We start from the raw sequence: 20,452 nt of genomic DNA on the forward strand, positions 1-20,452 counted from the left end.
TAAGGGAGGCCATGTTGGAGCAGGAAGGGGATGGCACTGGGTGAACTGAGGCCCCCTTCCCCAGGGGTTGGCAGGGCCTTGCCTACCAGTGTGGGTACGGACGTGTTTCTGCAGGTCTCCTGAGGTCTTGAAGGCCTTGCTGCACAGCTCCTCTGGGCACTTGTACGGTTTCTCACCAGTATGGGTGCGAACGTGGCTCTTCAGACCATAGCCTGTCCAAGTGTGGTGGGCATAAGAGCACCAGCGGGACCTCATCTTCTACTGCTCGCCTCATTTAGGGGTGCCCTCCATCCTAGGTTGTGCTCTGGGAGGCTCCAAAAGCTCAGGCAGGTCTCTACCCTGTCCTGCCTGGGCAGGTAAGAGGGGCTGGGAAAGCCCACTTTGCCCTCCTTCCCTCTCCAAGTGCAGCTGGAGTTACTCCAAAATGCAAGCATGAGAACCGAGAGAACCTGTGGCTAAAGGTCTTTGTTTCACAGAAGGGAAAATACAGCCAGAGATGCCATGGCCCTCAGCACCCCACACCCGATGACTGTCAGAGCTGATGTGACAAGCAGGGTCTCTCCACCTAGGCCCCAGTCTCCTGCTGGCCTGGACCATGCTGCCTTTCACTTCTGTAGCAGGGTTTCCTTCAGAGGGAGCGCCCTGCAGGTCAGAGCACTCTTAGAGTAGTTTTTCTGGACTGGCAGCCTGTGTTGGGCCTCCTTCAAGGAGGTCCCAAAGCTGATCTAGGATCCTCTGCCCTCAACTGGAAGCATCTACTTTCAGTCTCCATTCAGGTAGGTTACCTGTGGCAAAGGCCTTTCCACAGCTGGGGAAATCACACCTGTATGGACGGTCACCTGTATGAGCTCGTTCATGCACCTGTGAGGACAAAAAATTGCATAATTCAGGGCTGGGGAGATAGCTCAGTTGGTAAAGTGCTTGTCTTACAAGCACAGGGCCCTGGGTTCAATCCCTAGCACCACACACACACACACAAAAAAAAAAATTTGCATAATTCAGAGGGATAGGACCATGGGCTAGTCTCTCTGGTTCTCTTTAGGACCCGGGTTCTTCCCTCCTGTTCTGTACATGTGTATCATAACCTCCTGTGCTGACATTTCTGTATATGCATCTTTTCCCTTTAGCAGGTAACGTGCAAATTGAGGGCAGGGACCAGTTCCAAAAAAGCAGAAAGGCAGAATTTCAGTCCAGCAGTGAAGAAGGCAGAGCTGAAAATTGCCCACCAGCCATCTTACCTTTAAGTGATGTGCAGTGGTGTAGAGACGCCCACAGCCCTTGTAGCCACAGCGGAATGCTCTGTCTCCAACCTGCTGCCCTTTGCCATTATGGGGAGCCTGGCTGTCATGCAGAACCTGAGGAAAAAATCTTAGGGTCCCTATATGGATTCTCTCCATTGAAGGAAGAGAAGGGGTAGTATACAGGGCCCAGGTGGCAGCCTATGACCAATAAACATGGTAAAACTATCAGGGGCCTCTGGGTCAGAGGATGTACCCAGACAGATAGGGAACAGACATTCAGGCACACTGCAAGAGAAGCAATGCTGGCATATGGAGTCACACTCATCTCTGATGGACAGAGGGGACACTGTCATAGTGGCTGTGATAGCTACTGAAGAAGGAATATCTCCTGGCCAATTAGGTAAGGAGGGGAGCAGGTTGTTTGGATGGCCATACTTGAGATAGGCTGAGTGCCGGGAACCTCCCTTTTAACCACACACACCTAGGAGGCTGCAATTCTTGATATGTCCATCCTCTGATGGGAGGGGCCCCTTCCTCCTGGTGGGAAACTGCACAGAAAAAGCATGAGCATGGGGGCTTGCTGTGTAGATGAAATCACTCAGGTTCACCTGGCAGGGCAAGGGGCCCAGAGTGAAGTGGCTACAACCACAAGTGCTCTAAGAGAGGGGGCAGAAATTTCAGCCCTAACTACAGCACCCAAGCAACTGACAAATTCTTGTTTCATTTCCTCTCCTGGGGACACTGCTAGAGACACCTGTCTGACATCAGTCTCAGGTCACAGAAAGTCCTTACTGTTCTTTTGTTTTCCTAGACAGGGTCCTAGTGGGACTGTCCCTTACTCTTCCCTTTAGGGATGCTGCAAGATCACACTCTGGTCTTTCCAGGAGAGCCAGGCACAGAACTCTGGAAGTCATAGTGAGTAGAGGACTGAAGGGTGAGGCCAAATTCATATTGATATCTGTCTAACTGGGCTCAGGTCAGAGGGTCAAGCAGCTGACAGTTTCATGGAGACTTAAGCAGCTTAAGCACCCACATGAACACTCAGATTTCACTCCATGTCATACCAGCTCCCTGGGCAACTGAGGGAATCAAGTATTGTCAGAGCTGAAAGTGACCCCTAAGATCATCTGGTTCCATATCATGGTATTAGAGAGGAATAAGCTAAGGCCTGGGAGGGGAGTGACTCACCTGAGGTTGGAGTAGGTGGTGGCAGAGCAAGTATATATCTCAGGGCTCATGATCTAAATGAAGCCCAATTCTTTATCCATCAGCAGTCAGTCTCATATTTGGTTTCTAAAATATAGCCTGGGAACAGGGGTGGAAGTGGGCAATAGCCCACAGTGGTCTACTACAAAGTTTTGTGATTTTTTAAACAATTTTTAAAAATATTTTTTTGGTTGTAGTTGGACATGACACCTTTATTTTACTTATTTATATGTGGTGCTGAGGATGGAACCCAGTGCCTCACATGTGCTAGGTGACTGCTCTACCACTGAGTCACAACCCCAGCCCCTTTTTTTCCTAATTAGATTGAACCCAGGGGCATTTAACCTCTGAGTCATATCCCCAGCTCTTTTAGTTTTTTATTTAGAGACAGGGTTTCACTAAGTTACTTAGGGCCTCACCAAGTTGCTGAGGCTGGCTTTGAACTTGTGATTCTCCTGCCTCGGTCTCCTAAACCACTGGGATTACAGGTGTACAGCACCACACCCAGCTTGTGTTTCATTTTGAAGTGATATGAAGATTTCCTCTTTTCCTTTACCACACAGCCAATTTCACTGCATAAAAACAACTTCTCTCCAGGGCTGGGGAGATAGCTCAATCGGTAGAGTGCTTGCCTTGCAAGCACAAGGCCCTGGGTTCGATCCCCAGCATCACAAAAACAAAAGCAAACAAAAAAAACCCAATTTCTCCCCAATCTTTGGGTAAGTCTGGCTTTTCAGGAAACTGACACAACCACTCTGAGGCTCTGCAGTTCAGTCAGGGAGAGATCACTCCCATCTGGAAAGCTCACAGATCTCGGTGTTTCTGTTCTCCCAATGGGCAGCAGCACAGCTTCAGCAGAGAATGCTCAAAATGACTGGTATTTGAAGGGAAAAAGTCTATTTTCCCCTTTTTTCAGAGCTTGAGATCAAACCCAGGACCTTGCACGTGCTAGGCAAGTGCGCTGCCTCTGAGCTATACCTTCAGCTCTGAGCCAGGAGTCTTCTTTTCAACTGAGTTACTGTGTGGGCCTTAGGTTCCAAGAATCTCAGCTGTTCTGTTGCATATGCCCTGGTCATTGCCCTACCGTGCTTATTTTCCAAATGACTAAATGAGATGCAGAGAAGAATTAAATATAAGAGTTTCTGACTTCAGTGGACATAAAAACTAATAAAAGACATTGGCAGGGCTTTCCCAAAAAGTACAGAGGATTATTACAACAGTCAAAGAGAAGCTGGGCCTAACTTTCCACCACACAATGCCACTATTTCTTATAGCAGCCTTTTCTCTGCAGAGACAGCATGAACAAGGGTAAAGGTAACCAAATGTAGCAGCCCCAGCCCAGCTGTGTTGCATGCCCTAGACAGGGGGAGCTTGGGTAGAGGGGCAAAGAGAGTAGCCAGGTGGTGTTCAAGCACAGAGCTGCTCCTATCCTCTAGAGAGGTGAAGTTCTTGCAGGGCCAAGAGGTAATGGGCAGGTAAAGCCCTACTGTTTTGAGTGATGAACAGTGTCAGGCTCTGTGTGCTCACCTTGCTTGCATACTGCTCCAGGGCTACCACAGTGTCTGTGCTAAAGCTCTCATCATCTTCTGCTGCCAGGTCTTCCAAGCCCACCTCTGTCTGCACAGCCAGGATGGTGCTGTCTGATGGCACGGCCACAGGGTGGTGAATGTAGGCTGTGGAGCCATCTTCCAGCTGCACAGCTTCCAGGGCACTGGGGTCATAGCCCTCTGCAAGCAACACATGATTAGCCCTGCTGCCACACAGGTGAGAAGACAGCTGGGATTCTGGCTTTAACTTAAATGAGAGGTACATATTCCAAGGAGAGTTTCAGCATCAAGTTTCTCTTGGCCCTCACCCTGGTGATTCCCTCTTGCTAGTGGGAATTCCTTCTGGGGCTGTCCCTCCTAAGGACAAGGTCTCTATGGTGCACCAATTGGGAACTCACTAGCTCCTTAAGGACCTTAAAGGGGACCACCATCATCTTGGCCTAGATGACCACAGGGCCTCCTGATCAGGTCTAGTTCCTTCCAGGCAGCATGGCATCCATAGGAATCTTTATAGGACACAAAGGTGATCCCGTCACCTAACTGCCTAACAGTTCAAATGCTTCCCACAGATCTTAGGACAAAGACCAAGATCCAAAACCTGACGCAACCAGTGCATGCTCTGCCTTTCTCATTCTGATTTCCTCTTAACCACTCTCCTCTCTCCCCCAGCTACCAGAAGTTCCTAAAATGTGCCATTCTTTCTCCCTCCCCACCAGCTCCATGCCTACACATGCTGTTCCTCTGTCTGGAGTACTGGATGTTCCCTGCCATCCCTCTTCCCAAATCCATTCATCCTCCAGCTCTTAGTTCCAGCATTACTTCCTTAGAGAAGCCCTCCCAGTTTGTAATGATCATCAGTGATGGCTCATATTTCACTTCTCTTTCCCCACTAGACTGTGGGTGAGCATGGACTGTGTCTAACTTGGTTCTCCCTTGTATGCTTTATGCTTAGCACAATGACTGGCATGTACTCATTGCCCAAGAAGCTATTTGTAGATGGACCAAATCATTTTTTAGGACCTTAGGATCTCTATTCTTAAATATTGGTTAAGCTTCTTTTTCCTGGCTATGGATGATGTCCTTAGGTCCTATTTAAAGCCTTAATACTTTGTAGCTGTGCTGGAACCAAAGTCACCATCAAGGCCCACATACTGACTCCCAAAGCTCAGCCTCCTGATGGCAGAGGCAGCTGCTCCCATTGTATATACCAGGGAAGGGGCAAGGCTGCTAACAAAGGTGAGCATATATGTGCCTTGGGGACGACAGCACCTGTGTCTATTTTCTAATCTCCAAAATGTGCCACTCTATCCCCCCGCTCCAACTTCTGCCAGTTCTGTGTCCATTCTTTTCCCTGCCAGTTGTGATGCCCATAAACCCACCTTTGGGTGTGCGGTGTATATAGGCCATGCTGCCATCTTCCAGTTGCACAGGCTGTCCATCCTCAAAGGAGAGAGATTCTGTAATGAGAGCAATGCCAGCCTTTCTCTGGAGCTTGGAGCCACAGAGGGGTCCTTGATTGGGGCTGCCATCCCTCCACAAGGCAGGGGTGTGTTGGTGTGCCCTCACCTTTCTGTACCGTTACTTGGTGAATGTATGCGGTGGTCCCATCCTCGAGCTGGATCACTTGCCCTTCCAGCAGCTTCTCTCCTATGGAGGTAGAAATGGAGAGAAATGGGCCAGGCCTGAAGAGGACTAAGAGATGCCTGTTTTTAGAAGAGGTCATTTGAGACTCTGGGCATGAGCCTATAGCACAGATATGTTCACCATATTCCCTTGCTCCCGGACTCCCTAGGCCTGGGCCTTGAGGCACTGAGAGTGAAGACATCCTGTCTTTCAGGAACCTTGCATCTCCCAGCCGATCCCTTCCTGTCCCTCACAGAGGAGAAACTTCCTATATTATTCCACCCATGCCCAGCAAAGTGGGGACTTCCAACCTAATAGAGGTTGCTGAGATTGAACTAAATGGAGAACAAAGGAAATCCAGGAAGGACCCAAATGGTAAAAACTCAGATACAGCTCAAACTAATAAATCAAAATATATTCTTTTATCTCTCATTGTGGTAATGTGCCAAGACCTGGAGTCTCTGATGAGACATCAGTATAGCACAGTGGTTAAAAGCAATAGGTTCTGGAACCAGGCTAAGCCTCCTGAGTGTGAATTCCAGGTATACTTTTCATAAGCTATGTGGCCTGGGGCAGTTTTTTAATCTTTGTGTCTCAGTTTCCTCTTCTTAAGAACTGCATTTTCCTGGGGGCTGAGGATGTAGCTCAATGGTAGAGCACCTGCCTAGCATGCACATGGTCCTGGGTTCAATCCCTAGCACTGTAAAATAAAACAAAACAAAAATTCTCTCTTCCTCATACGGTTGCTGTGAGGGGTAAGTGTGGTAAATGGGAACGTGCCCCATATGTGATCAGTCCTCTGCAAATTTTAGCCCTTACTGTAACAAGCCTAATGTGTATTTTAAATGAAATGGAAAGTAAAGCAACAGAGAGCTGAGTGCGACTATAATGCTATTACTTGTTCATCTATGTCTTACCCCATTGCTATTGCTGAATCATGTTTCCTTAATCTGTGATATTTTCATTTCAATTTTCTAATAAAAAATTGACTCACATAAGGCAATACAACAAGCACTATAAAAATTAAGACTGCAGACTTCCTAAGATATTACCCTTCCTTTATCTTACTGGAAAGCACTTCTAAAAGGCTCTTGGAACTAGAATTAGATGCCCCCACCCCCATGTCCAGTGAGTCTGAGAAAGGGAGAAGGAAGAAAGGAAGTAAGAAAGGGAAGAAAGAAAGGGAGATTGAAGAGTTAATTACAAGTGATTTGTTTGTCCCTTTCTTCAGAAGTTTCAGGTTTTAGAATTTGATTCTTATGAGGTAGGAAAAGAACCAGATGTCTACTTCTGGCCCAGCTTTCTGCTGACATGTCCCCTTCATTAAAGTTCCCAAACTTGTCTCCAGACTGAGTCTTATTGGGGTCAGTAACTAACAGTCCTATAACCTGACCAGAGGCAGGTGAGATGAAGACATAGGCGAGAAGCAGGAAAGGCAGCTGAGATAATGGGGACCTACTTGCTCCCATCCCACCCTGAGAGCAGAAGACCATCCTTGTTCCCCAGCGTTTCTATCCTGGAAAGAACACTAGTACTTGGCATTCTGAAAACATTAGCAGAGCTACTGCCAGCAGAATAGGGACAGCTTTGAGGCAGGAAACAAGATGTTGGGAGAGTTGTTTGAGGAAAATTTTTAACGGACAATTTCTTTCAACAACCAGAGACTACAACAGGGAGAAGTGGGTCAGAAGAACTACCTCACAAGGGGTCTTGTGTCCCACTATAGAGGGGTGACCACATATCCCCACTGACTCAGAATAGTCCCAAAGAATTTATTAATAGCACGTTCTTCTACTCCCAAAAGTTTTAGGTTTGAGTAATCATCCTAATTAAAGGTAAGTCTCATGCAATTTTAGCATTCTCCTGCCGGCGAAGCTGGGCTCACACAGCACCCCTGCTGACAGAGATGAAAGTGCCTCTGTCAAAAGCTTCCGGGAGCTCATCAGAGCTCATCAGTGGGGACGCGATGGTTTGTGTGCATGTGCTTGGGTGCACTGTACATGCAAACACTGCAGCGCTATGGAGGAGGCGAGAACAGTGCCAGGAAGAGTGAGGAGCGGCAGACAGGCGAGGGAGGCAAGGAGATTCAGATTCAAGAAGGAACGATGTGTCACTCGCTTCTAACTCATTAATTTGACCATTAATTCTCAATAAAAGACTGAGGCCTGGGAACTAATTAGGTCCAAAGAGTAAAGAAAGTTCCACCTATAGATTCTAATTTCTTCCATCCCATCCCACTGAGACTGCATCCTATCCCACTGAGAGTTGGGACTTGTGGTGGGAAGTCAGAGGGTTTCAGGCTTCAAAAGTATCTATAGAAATTCTATCCTCAAGAGAATGAAGCCAGTAAGAAAGAACACATCAGAGTCAGCTCTTGGCAAGAACCCTTTCCAGTAGGCACCTCCTCAACAATGTCATATGGAAGGAACTTACGAATGAGATTAAGGGGTGTCTTTAGTCATTATCAGGGAACAGACAAGGTGATGAAATGAAGGAGGACAATATTGCAATAATAATGTAGTCATGAGAACAGTGATGTTCATCAAACCCAGAATAGGTCAAATAAAGAATAGAAATAAGGCAGTGTTTGCCCAGTGTAGTCCAAGGAGTGCATGACCTTAACCCTAACCTGGCATGCTTGCAAATGTTGGCAAGAAAGGAGGATGTCCCTGCTTGTAGGCCCTTCCCTCAACAGCACTCTCTTCTGACTCCACACGTACCTTAACTTGAAGTTCCTTGAAAGTGAGGGTAGGGTTGGCAGATAAAATACACCATTTGCTGGTAAATCTGAATTTCAGATAAATGACAAATTGTCTTTAGTACAGGTTGAGCATCTCTAATCCAAAAATCCAAAATCTGAAGTGCTCCAAAATCTGAATGGATTTCAGAACGGGGATGCTCAATGGATAAAGTCTTACGCAAACATTCCAAAATCCAAAAATCTCTAAAATCTGAAATACATCTGATCTCAAGTGTTTTGGATAAGGGATATCCAACCAGTACTTAGTGTTATCATTTTATTATTTTTTAGCATTTAATCTTTTGTTTATACACATTTACCTCATACACTATTTGGGACCTGCCTCTACTACAAAAGTATTTGCTGTTCATCTGCAATTCAAATTTAACTGTGCACCCTATATTTTTATTTCTGGTACCTGCTAGACCCAGAAATGAAGGCATAAGCTCTCTGCTTGGTGTCCCCCTCTGAATCTAGAGGAGTAGCTTATACAGGTAGATGCCCAGGAGATAGTCTGAGTGCTTAAACTTGATGCAATTAAGATGATGAGCTGCCTCTAGACAACACTGAGAAACTGGACAAGGGATATTTGAAAAGTAGGAAGTCATAACCAGGGCTGTGTTCATTCATTCCCGAAATATTTATGAACTACTGGCACCACATAAGGAAGTCTACTCTTTGAGAGGTCTTGGCTCCTACAGCTGGGGCAGTAGGATTCCTAGCTTGTGTAGCTAGCATTTTATTTTAAAGAGACCCTTACTCATTAAGTATCACAGACTCTCCTGCAGAGCAAGTGGTGGCGGAGAACATGGGTGAGCAAGCAGGAGGGTAGAGTGGTGATTCTGAGAAAGGGATACTCCTTTCTAGAGGCTGAGGGACAGGACTTTGAGGTCCTGGGAAACACTCACCTTTGACAGCTTGCTGGATATAGGCTGTCGTACCATCACTGAGAGTCACCGTCTGTAGCCCCAGGCTCTCCATGGCAAACTGCCGCTCATGCACTCAGACATGAAGTTGGCTTCTGGCCACCACCAAGAGCCACAGGTGAGGTCAGAGATTTCCTTCTGGGTCACAAATCTGAGAAAACAAACAGTGTCATGTAAAAAGTTGCACAGCTTTCTTCTGGCATAAGGAGTTAATTAGGCCAGACAAGAAGATAGAAACGAGTTCTTCAAAGTAGAAAATTATGTTGGTTTTTATGAAAAGGGTTCAAAATATACACATCTAAGAATTCTAAAAGGTGAGCACAGAAGAGAAGCATGTCAGTCATATTGGTTGTAACTAAGAATTCACGATAAAAACCTAGTTTTAAATTTGCTGCCCTCATGAGGGAGCCTGTTAAGGCAGGCAGTCAACCTCACTTTTGCTGCTTCTCAGTGACCTCCAACCCCATCCACTGTCACTGTGAACCAACCTCAGGGAATGTCCCATGGGGAATACAGATGGAACAAGTGCTTAATAGAACTTACAATGTACCCCAATACCCCAGAACTGTTCTTTCTCTAGTGCCCCCATCCCAAGGGTGGTACCTCCATCTACCCAGCAGTGGGATTCATCCTTGAATTACCCTTTTCCTTCAAAAGTCCTATTTCAAACAAGTATCATCTCTCACTTCTCAACTGTCAGATTATGTCCTCAAACTTCTGCCTGTTTCCAATTCATTTTCCAACATGCTATCAGAGTGATCTTAAAAATAATACAAACCTAAATATCCCATTTCTGATTCAAACCCTTTGATAATTGCCTATCACCCTTAGAAATTCACTTTGTAGACATGGCTAGGTATTGTCATAGAGAATTCTATAGCCCTGGGTACCACCTCTTCCTAACATATACCTGGGCTCATCTCCTTTGGCAATTAACTGACTTTTAACATCTGTTGCCTACATAGGATTCTAGGCTCTAGTCTGGTTTCTGGTTCACAGTGGCTTCTCTAGCGCCTTGTGCTGTGGGTTCTCCACAGATCCTCTTGGAGTGATCACCAGGTCCTCGTGTATCTGCCATGGCATGGAATCTACTCTAGTTGTAGACCCCACATACTTGTGAGACCTGCAGGAAGCCCATAGCATCTGTTCTTGGTCTAGTTATTAGGTTTTTTTTTTTTTTGGCAGTACAAGGGATTGAACCCAGGAGCACTCCACCTCTGAGCTATATTCCCACCCCTTTTTGAGACAGGGTCTCACTAAGTTGCTGGGGCTGGCCTTAAACTTGCAATCCTCCTGCCTAGTCTCTGGAGTTGCTGGGATTGCAGGCATGTGCAACCATGCCTGGCAGTTTTTAAGATTCTTTTTGCTACCCCTCCAAAGAATTGTCCTAGACTTGGCCTCCTGAGTGCCTATTTGATCCTCATGCCCTACAAGCTATATCCTGTTTTCACATCAGGGCACCAAGAGAGAATATTTGTATGTCACATGGCAGATGCTACTGCTTGATCCTAGAAACAACCACTTGGGGCTTTGGCAGACTCAAGGGTTGAGCAGATCAATATCTTCACATAGCTACAGCACATTGGTGATACAGTGATTGGGATGTTCTACCAAGGCTTGGCATCTCAACTGAAATTATTCATTCATTCTGTCCATAAACATCTACTGAATGAACTAAGCTCCTAGAGCAATATTACTAATAGTGAACACTATTTAAAAGCTAACCACACGAGGCACATTATATATATTAACAATAACCCCAAACTTCAATACCATTATTTTCCCTATTTTACACCAAGTAACTTGCTCAAGTTTATACACCTAGTGTTAGAAGAGGATCTGAACCCAGTGCATTTGATTCAAAGAGTACTTTAAAGTTCTCTACTATGCTGTCAAGTTCAGGAGTTCTTAAAGTTCAGGGTTTAAACTACCCCAAAATACTTTTTTGGCATGTGAACTTATCCATTTTTCTGAAGAGAGGGGTTTCTGAAGTTGTCATCAGTCTTGGGAGGGTTAAAGGTGAACAGCTACAAGTCGAGGCAGGATTTCTGACACCTGGCCCAACTTCTCTGGTCTTGTCAGGATCCTAGAAGTGACCTCAACTTTGCCTAGACCCCTGATCTCCCCAATGGTCCTTATTTCACAAAGTTCTGGTTCTGATTTCTCTTGGTCTGCTCCCTAACCTTCAACTTTCATTCTCTTAATCAGGAAGAATTTTTTGTACCTGTTTCAGTGTAACCATGTTGCATCAGAAATAAGGACACATAGGAGAGATCCAGTTTTAAAAACAAAGCACTATGACCCTAAGCCATTATGGCTGGGCTCTGAGGTTCCTGAAGCAAATGATTGGTTTAATTTAGCATGTCTGTATTCCACTGAAACTTGGCAAAGAAAATTTAACAGCATAGGCTCTAGAGGCAGCCTGGGTTCCAGCTCAGGCTCTATCTCTTGGAAGTTGTGTAGCACTAGGCAAGTAAATGAACCAATCTGAACCTGATGCCACAGAACAATGGTACTTGCTTCCCAGGCTGCTGTAAGAATTAAGAGAGGTCACGTATATTGGCCTTTGGTCCAGTGCTCGTGCATAGGAAGTGCTCTACAAATACTGGCTCTGAGGAGGAGGGGAAGGAAGAGGAACCTGAAGGGAAATGCTTTTGAAGCAATGTGCATTTCTAAAACATTAGTCAGGAGTAATGGCAACAGCCCCACACTAGAGATCTGCAGAACTGGCTTCTCTTCCTGATTTTATCTGATTTTTAAAAAATCTATAAAATGCAGTGTTGGCCCAGATGACACTATGATTCTTTCCACTTCTTAGGCTAATTATATTTATCCAGCATGTACCCCATAGTATATGCCAGCCCCCGTTCAAACCAATCTGCCTGAATTAATTTTTAGTCTTAAAGACAACCACAAGAGAAGGTAGTTACTTTACACCCCTTTTACAAATGAAGTTACTGAGGCTTACAGGTATAGTAATTTGCCTGTTTCCTAAAGCTACCAAGTGCTGAAGCCAGGATTCAAAATCAGGCTAACAGGCCCCACTGTCTGGACTTCCCAATGTCTGGCACTTCTTCCTGCTAATCCAGTGTGACTGACACACTGTCAGCACTCAAAACACTTGAATACAGGTTGTTTAACTTCCATACCATCTACCATAACTTAAACCCAGTCCTTCTTGGTCTGCCCACAATAGAAAAAGGGAATGGCAGGTAGCCATATTACCCAAAATAATCCTTCTTAGGTTCAAAGAGAACACATCTTCACTCCATTGCCTGATTCGTATCTGGCACCAACTCATTCACTTTTCTTCCTGCAGCCTCAGGATACAAACCTTTAAAAGAGCCCACATTACCCTCTAGATTTCCCCAATCCCTGAGACTGCTTCCAACACAGCTGACTCCAGGGTGTAAGGATGTTTCATGGCTGCCAGGGAGATACTAGTGTCTCCCTTTCCCTTCTATAATTGACAGTTTACTCAGAATTCTCTTGTGCTGGCACCAAACTAACAACAGTGATACAGGCAGAGACAGAGAGAATTGTCATTGCCTGAGGATGGAGACCTAAGCAGTTTCTGCTGCAATGGATATTTCAGATTTATAACTCCCATGGCCCTCTGAGAAGGGGCATAGCTGCTTTTTTTTTTTTTTCCTTAGAGGGTATAAGTATTATCAGCTCCGCAATGACCTCAGCTGGGTACAAGGGCTACAGACCAAGGGGACAGGGAAAAGCAGAATAGGGGTGATAGTAAAAGGTTGGGACTGAAAAGGAGTATTCTTGACTTTCCCAAGACAAGCAACAAGTCCAGTTCTGTTTGTCGTGCTTTTTTTCTTAAATTGTTATTTTTATTTTAGTTGTCAATGGACCTTTAATTAATTAATTAATTAATTTACTTATACTTTGTGCTGAGAATCGAACCCAGAGCCTCACACATGCCAGGCAAACACTCTACCACTGAGCCGCAACCCCAGCCCTGTCGTGCTTCTAGAAATGAATTTAAACACTGTTGGTAATGATGAAGGAAACAACCCATGGCTTCATATCAATGAGTTTTCTACTGTAGAAACATAAATTATGATTACTGGGAGGTAATATTTAGAAAAACTGTTTATTTTAGGTGCTTCAGATTTTTAGGTCTCTCCCTGAAACAAGATGTGTTTAAATTATCACCTCAAAGCAGAAAAATAAGGGATGTGAAAGACAAGACACTAAAGAGCAGCTGTGGTATTTGCCTTTTTCCACTTTGTCACGGTTGAGGTCTGATTTGATCCACACCCAAGCAGGCTGTGCTGACTCTAGGCACCTGTTTACCACTCCATCACCCTCTGCCAAGCAGAGCTCCCTGGACACTGGGACAGGGCTTTCTGTACTCTGCCTCAGCCAGCCCAGAAGGCAACTGTGTTTAGAAGTCGAAAAAAGAAAAATATAAAACATTTGCTTGGAAAGAGAATAATATTCAACTTTGACTAGAAAAAAAATGATGACAATTTATGACAACTCAGAAAATCCCTTATCTGCAAACAGAAAACTTCTTACAAATGACAAATAAACATTAGGTTGGGAGGGATGAAGGCTGATGGAAACAAGTGGCAAACAAATTAGAACCAGATTTGGGAAAGTGCAGTAAAATGATTCAGTATTTGTTATTATAAAAAAAAAGACTTCAAGGCACAAAAAACCCTAGTGAAATAAGCTTAGTTCTGTGGGTGTTTAAGCACTAAAGAGAAAACAGGAAATTAATAACAGAAGTTTGCATTAATATAATACAAATTTAAAACATAAGCTAAACATCTCTTTGCAAAAGGCACACTGATTTTCAAAACCCAAATCACTTTTAGTATGGTTCCTATTTGGCTACTGCAACTTTATAGATGTGAATTAGTCACAGAAAAGGGAGTAATTAGCCAAAGTGGATTATTTCCAATTCCAAAAGGGCAATGAAAAATACAGACTTTCATTATTATAGAATTCATTTAAACTAAAATAATTTACTTAAAAAATCTAACTTTTACCCATATATTCAAGTGAATTTTAATACCTCAGTTTATAAATACCCAACATAGCAATCATGGCTGGGTTTCAAATCCACCTTTAGTTAATGAAAACAGTTCAGAATCAAGGCATTCTGGAAGGATTATCTTAAGGATAAACTTTATACCAACAAGCAAATTAGCACAGATATGATGAAAGTAAATCTGAATCATTTCTGGGATTTAGATTGGAGGTTACTACTGACTTGAGAAGGGCTATTTGAAAATGAAATATCCCATCAGTATCAGGAGTGACAGAGTCACCACAGTTACACCTTCTTTTAAAAACACCACCCTGGGACAAAATGGTCAAAATTTTATTTCATCAATTCATCAAAATGAAATAATATCCAGATCCTAATTAGGAAGAGAAAGTAGTTTTGAACTTTTGAAGCAAAAGAGAATCAAGTGAAAAGACAAGTTGGTTAAAAAAATCAATAATAAGGGAAAATATTAAAGAAAAATATCATAAAATATTTAAAAACACAAATACTAATCTCCAAAACCAATATCCAATTCTCACTGAACAAAGAAGACTACAATATGAATTCATACAAGTAAAAAACATAACAAATAATTTTTAAAAGATTTACTCTCAGGGCTGGAGCTATAAGCTCAGTGGCACAGTGCTTGCCTGGCATGTGTGAAGAACTGGGTTTGATCCTTAGTACCACATAAACAAATAAAGGCATTCTGTCCATCTACAACTACAAAAAAAAATTTAACAACAAAATAAATAATTACTTTCAGTACTTAAGAAAGAATAATTATGACAATGTAATTATTAAATTGCCAAAAATCAAAGTATAAAATTCAGCAGTCAAACCTGGGAAGGCTAGAAGACAGGCACAAGCTGAAGTGAGCCAATTTAAAAAATGGGCAAAAGAACTGAACAGATATCTCATCAAAGAAGATGTACAGATGGTAAGTAAGCATACAAAAAGCTGCTCAACATCACGTTATTAGAAAACTGCCAATAAAAACAATGAGATATCACTACACAACTATAAGAATGGTGAAAATCCAGAACACTGACAATATCAAAAGCTGGCAAGGAGGTGGAGTGACAGGAATTCTCATTCTCTGCTGATGGAAATGCAAAATAGAATAGGCACTTTGGAAAACACTTGGGCAGTTTCTACAAATCTAAACATACTCTTACCATATGATCCATAAAGCAATCATGCTCCTTGGGTATTTACCCAAATTAGTTGAAAACTATGTCTCACAGAAAAAAACCTGCACATAAACATTTATAGCAGCTTTAAGTATAGCTGCCCAAAACTGGTAGCAACCAAGATGTCCTTCAATAAACTATAGTACATCCTTACAATGGAATATTATTCAGCAACAAGAATAAATGAGCTATAACCTGGGCATGGTGGTACACATCTATAATCCCAGCAACCCAGAGGCTGAGGCAGGAGGATCCCAAGTTTGAGGCCAGCCTCGGCAACCCAGCAATACCCTGTCTCAATCAATCAATTAATCAAATAAAAAATAAAAGGGCTGGTGATGTAGCTCAGTGGTAAAATGTGTCTGATTCAATCCCTGGTGCCAAAACCAAAACCAAACCAAACCAAACCAAACAAACAAAAAAAAGCTATCAAGCCACAAAAAGACATGGAGGAACCTTAAATGCATTCTGTTAACTGAAAGAAAACAGTCTGAAAAGGCTGTATACAATATGATTTCCAACTCTATGACATTCTGGGAGAGATTATAGAGACAATAAAAAGATTAGTGGTTGCTAGAAGTTCAGAGTAAGGGAGGGAAGGATTCATAGGTGAAGCACAGGAGGCTTGAGGGGGCAGTAAAGCTCTTCTGTATGGTATGGTAAGAGTGGATACATGACATTATGACATTATGTGTTTGAGTCAATTCATAGAATGCACAACAGAAAGTGAGCCGTAATGTTAACTATGGATTTCAGTTATCAATGATGTACTGTAGACTATACTTTCATATCATTTGCAAAATTTTCATGATTATAAATCATGTTGGAGTTTTTGATAACCCTCTGAATACCCACCATGACATAGTTAAAATTCTTTCAATACACAAGAGAGATCACCAATTCCTATCTCAGCTGCATCTATTGATATTGTTCATCAATTGTAACAAATATACCATGACAATGCACATGTTTTAATAATAAAACAGAAGGGGATATATGGGAACTTTCTGCTCAATTTTTCTGTAAACTTAAAACTATTCAGGAAATAATCTGTTAATCAAAAATAAATCCAAATCCAACAATCAAACCTGGCAAGGCAGACAAGCACAAGTATGTCTTGCTGACGGCACTGGAGGTTGCTTCTGGCTCTCAAGAGAACAGTCTGTTAATGCTTAACCCCACCAGGAAAGATTCACCATTCAAGATCTAATAATCTGTCTTCATAATTCATCCCACAAAAAGAATGGACAGAAGACAAGAGTTACTTGCATAATGATTCTTGTTTAAATATTTTAGATAAGAACGATGAAGCCCATCTGGATTGATGGAGAGAGTTTAGAAAATTAACAGTAAGTGAAAAAAGACAAGATTGAACATTCATCTAGTTCCAGCTTGCATAAAACTCAACTCCAATTCAGACAAGGCCAGAAGAGACCAAAAACAAATGAATAGTTGTGCCAAATGGGATACAATTTTTAAAAATAAAATGGTTGAAGAGACAGGGGAGGTAGCTCAGTGGTAGAGTGCCTGTCTAGCATGTGAGAGGCCCTGGTTCAATTCCCAGCACCAAAATTAAAAAAAAAAAAAAAGTTTAACTGAAAGACACCAGCATTGGACAGAGAGGCAGTTCTACACTAAACTTGATTGCTTGGTTGATAGCACTTATCCTTTTGGGATTTTCCTTAATTCTCCCCCATAACCTTCCTATTAATTTCTACACCCATCTCTCCCAGGTCCTCAAAGAAAAAATCTTACTCCTCTTTTAATTCATGCCAGCATAAATACTGAGGTGGTGAACTTCTCCTTCTAGGAATTTTCTTTTTTTCCCATATAACCACCAGAAGTGCAGTTACTCTTGGATATATTTTTAAAAGCAATATTCTTCAAATGGGATGTTCTGACTTGTACAAGAGTGTCATGGTGGGACCTTGTGATTCAGTATCCTACCAGATCTTCAGAAAGAAGATATGAACTCAAAGCAATGCCTATGAGGCTGTGGGGCAACAGGCAGTCAGACTTTCAGTGGGAGATTACATTGGTGTGATCTCCATAGTTAGGCAGTATCATTCAAAATTACAACTGCTTATACCATCTGACCCAGCAATTTCACATCTAGTCTACATGTGTAAAAATGGCACATGTTCCGAGGGTGTGGGGGAAAAGATACATTCAGTCATTGCTGGTGGTACTACAAAATAGTGCAACCACTCTGGAAAGTGATATGGAGATTTCTCAGAAAATGTGAAACCACCATTTTACCCAGTTATCCCACTCCTCGGTATAGACCCAAAGGACTTAAAATCAGCATATTACAGTGATGCAGCTACATCAATGTTTATAGCAGCTTAGTTCACAATAGCTAAGGTATGGAACTAACCTAGGTGCCTGTCAAGAGATGAATGGATAAAGAAACTGTGGTACATATACCCAGTGGAATATCACTCAGTCATAAAAAGAATGACTTTATGACTTTTGTTGGTAATTGGATGGATCTGGAGACTATCATGCTAAGTGAAATAAGCCAATTCCAGAAAACCAAAAGTCAAATGTTCTCTCTACTACACACAATACGGGGAGGGAGGGAAGAATACAAGCTCAGTGGATTAGACAAAGGCGAATAAAGGGAAAGGAGGGGATATGAGAATAGAAAAGACAGTGGAATGAATCTGACACAACTTTTCTATGTTCCAATATGAATATACTACCAATGAAACCCTACATCATGTCCAACTAGAAAAATGGGATCGTAATTAGAATAAGTTACACTCTTTGTATGTATAATGTCAGAATACACTCTACTGTCATGTATATCTAAAAAGAACAAATTAAAAAATGGCACATGTTCAAGGTTAGTCACAGCATCCCTGCATGTAACAGCAGCAAAAAATTGGAAACAGCATAAATATATATATATGGAAATTCCACACTATGCAGATATAAATAAACAAGGAGGTTCCTCGCCTACTGACATGGCGTGCTCTCCAAAATATAGGAAATAAAAATGACAAGGTATAAAATGGTGCCTTTTGTGTGCCACCCATTGACATTAAAAAAAAAAAATCTGTGAAAGGACAGTCAAGAAATTAATAAACAGGGTTATCTGTGGAAGGAACTGAGTGACTGGGACACGATAACGGAAGAGTGACTTTTCAATGTATATCTTTTATATTAAAAAATTAAGCCTTAAGAACATATTACTTACGTAAATGTAATAAATAAAAGAATTTAAAAGTTAAATCTAAAAGCACACGTTATGCTTCTCTGCTGGGTACAGGAATATCTATGTTCTCCAATCATGAGTTATAAACAATCCAGTAACAATAGGATGAACTCTGTGTTACAGGTTTGTAGCAAATCACATCTAAAATTTAGCTTCACAATACATGGATGCCATTACGGAATATCAAATGAAAGCTGGTCGAGTCGATGATGAGGCAACAGTGCGTCTATACAGGACTTGAGGACATACTGGCTCCAATACGTGTGTGTTCTCAGCCTGCTCATGTGATTTGGTCTGCTGAAGTAGTGGTCTACTAAGCAAGGACTACTTGTCTCCCTACTATTCCATGTGGCCCAGGACAGTACTTCCTAAGTTGAGTATGGTCCCTGCCAGAGAAAACCTGAGGGAACCCTGGCTACATGCCTTGTATCCAAGCCTCAGGTAAGTTCTACAATCCCAAGGCACCCCCAGTTACTTTGTTCTTATTTATTTGGATCTCATGCTTTATGAACCATAGGGAATTCCTACAAATGAACAATTGTACAGTGAGATTAGAGATGAACAATCACTGGAGGGTAAGCTCTGGGGGTGTTAAACCAGAGGCACTAGAGGAGGCACTCTGACTTATGGTTGGTGACAGTCTCGAACAGGCCATGAAGCTTTGAAACACCTACTCAACATCACAGATCTTTCTGTGCTTCTATCAGCAAAACAAACACTGCCCAGGATTCATGAGACTTTCAAGTCTCTATAGCCTGACTGATAAGTGTCAGCGTCAGAGGTTGGTTTGTAATTTTAGGAAACAGCACCTGAAGCAGGTTGAGATCATTAGTTAGAGATGATGGCTTTAGCTGCACTTAAATTTGTGTCTGTTTTTGTTTTCCCCTTCACTTGCCAGGACAAAATTTCCCCATTTCATTAAGTGGTAGATGATTACATACACTCTAATTTTGTGTGTGACCTATCAATTAGGATGAGCTCTATCTTATATTCTTATTTACCTGGACAAAGAGACTTGCCCCTTATAGGTTTTGCTTTCTGAGGCTTCAGTTACCCAGTTAATCATGGTCTGAAAATATTAAATGTAAAATTTCTCATAAGTTTTAAATTGTATGCTGTGTGATAAAATCTATGCCATTCTGCTCCATTCCACCTGGGACACGGATTATCCTTTTGTCCAGAGTATCCACACTGGACATGTGTATGCTACCCTCTCATTAGTTATATGGTAGCCATCTCAGTTATCAGATCTCCACAGCAGTGCTTGTGTTGAAGTAATCCTTATGTAATAGCAGCCCCAAGTGCAAGAGCAGTGATGCCAATTCAATATGCAGAGAAGTCATAAAGTGCCTCTCTTAAGTGAAAAGGTGAAAGTTTTTAGCTTATTAAGAAAAAAAAAATTTTTTTCCCAGTGCTGGGGATTGAACCCAGGACCTGGAGCATGATGGACAAGTGCTCTACCATTGAGCTACAGTACCCCTAGTTCTAGAAAAATTATATGCTGAGGTTGCTAAGATCTATGGTAAGAACAAATTTTTCACCCCTGAAATTGTAAAGAAGGAAAAAGAAATTCTTGTTAGTTTTGCTGTTGTACCTCAAACTGCAAAAGGTAAGGTCACAGTGTGTGACAATGCTTAGTTAAGAAAGATAAGGCATTAAATGTGTATATGTATTAACAGGAAAAAAGTGCACCCACTGGGGATGCACTTATATGGGTAAGGGGGTACACTACTGAATAATCA

The 20,452-nt window shown here is 42.4% G+C and overlaps 1 protein-coding gene across 3 annotated transcripts in view; it reads right to left on the reverse strand.

The window, feature by feature from the left end:
* ZNF76 (zinc finger protein 76) overlaps window positions 1-20,452 on the reverse strand; it is a 31,917-nt gene that overhangs the window by 4,477 nt on the left and 6,988 nt on the right. For all 3 annotated transcript variants that reach the window (XM_079147230.1, XM_079147232.1, XM_079147231.1), the window contains exons 2-8: window positions 9,266-9,434; window positions 5,561-5,641; window positions 5,374-5,451; window positions 3,975-4,174; window positions 1,239-1,355; window positions 786-861; window positions 87-212 (exon numbers count right to left, since the gene is read on the reverse strand). In XM_079147230.1, coding sequence (XP_079003356.1) covers window positions 87-212; window positions 786-861; window positions 1,239-1,355; window positions 3,975-4,174; window positions 5,374-5,451; window positions 5,561-5,641; window positions 9,266-9,338 — 751 coding nt within the window. In that variant the 5' untranslated portion in view covers window positions 9,339-9,434. The remainder of the gene's footprint in view (window positions 1-86; window positions 213-785; window positions 862-1,238; window positions 1,356-3,974; window positions 4,175-5,373; window positions 5,452-5,560; window positions 5,642-9,265; window positions 9,435-20,452) is intronic.

This window comes from Sciurus vulgaris, assembly GCF_902686455.1.
Source record: "Sciurus vulgaris genome assembly, chromosome: 7".
In the NCBI taxonomy this organism is placed as follows: domain Eukaryota; kingdom Metazoa; phylum Chordata; class Mammalia; order Rodentia; family Sciuridae; genus Sciurus; species Sciurus vulgaris.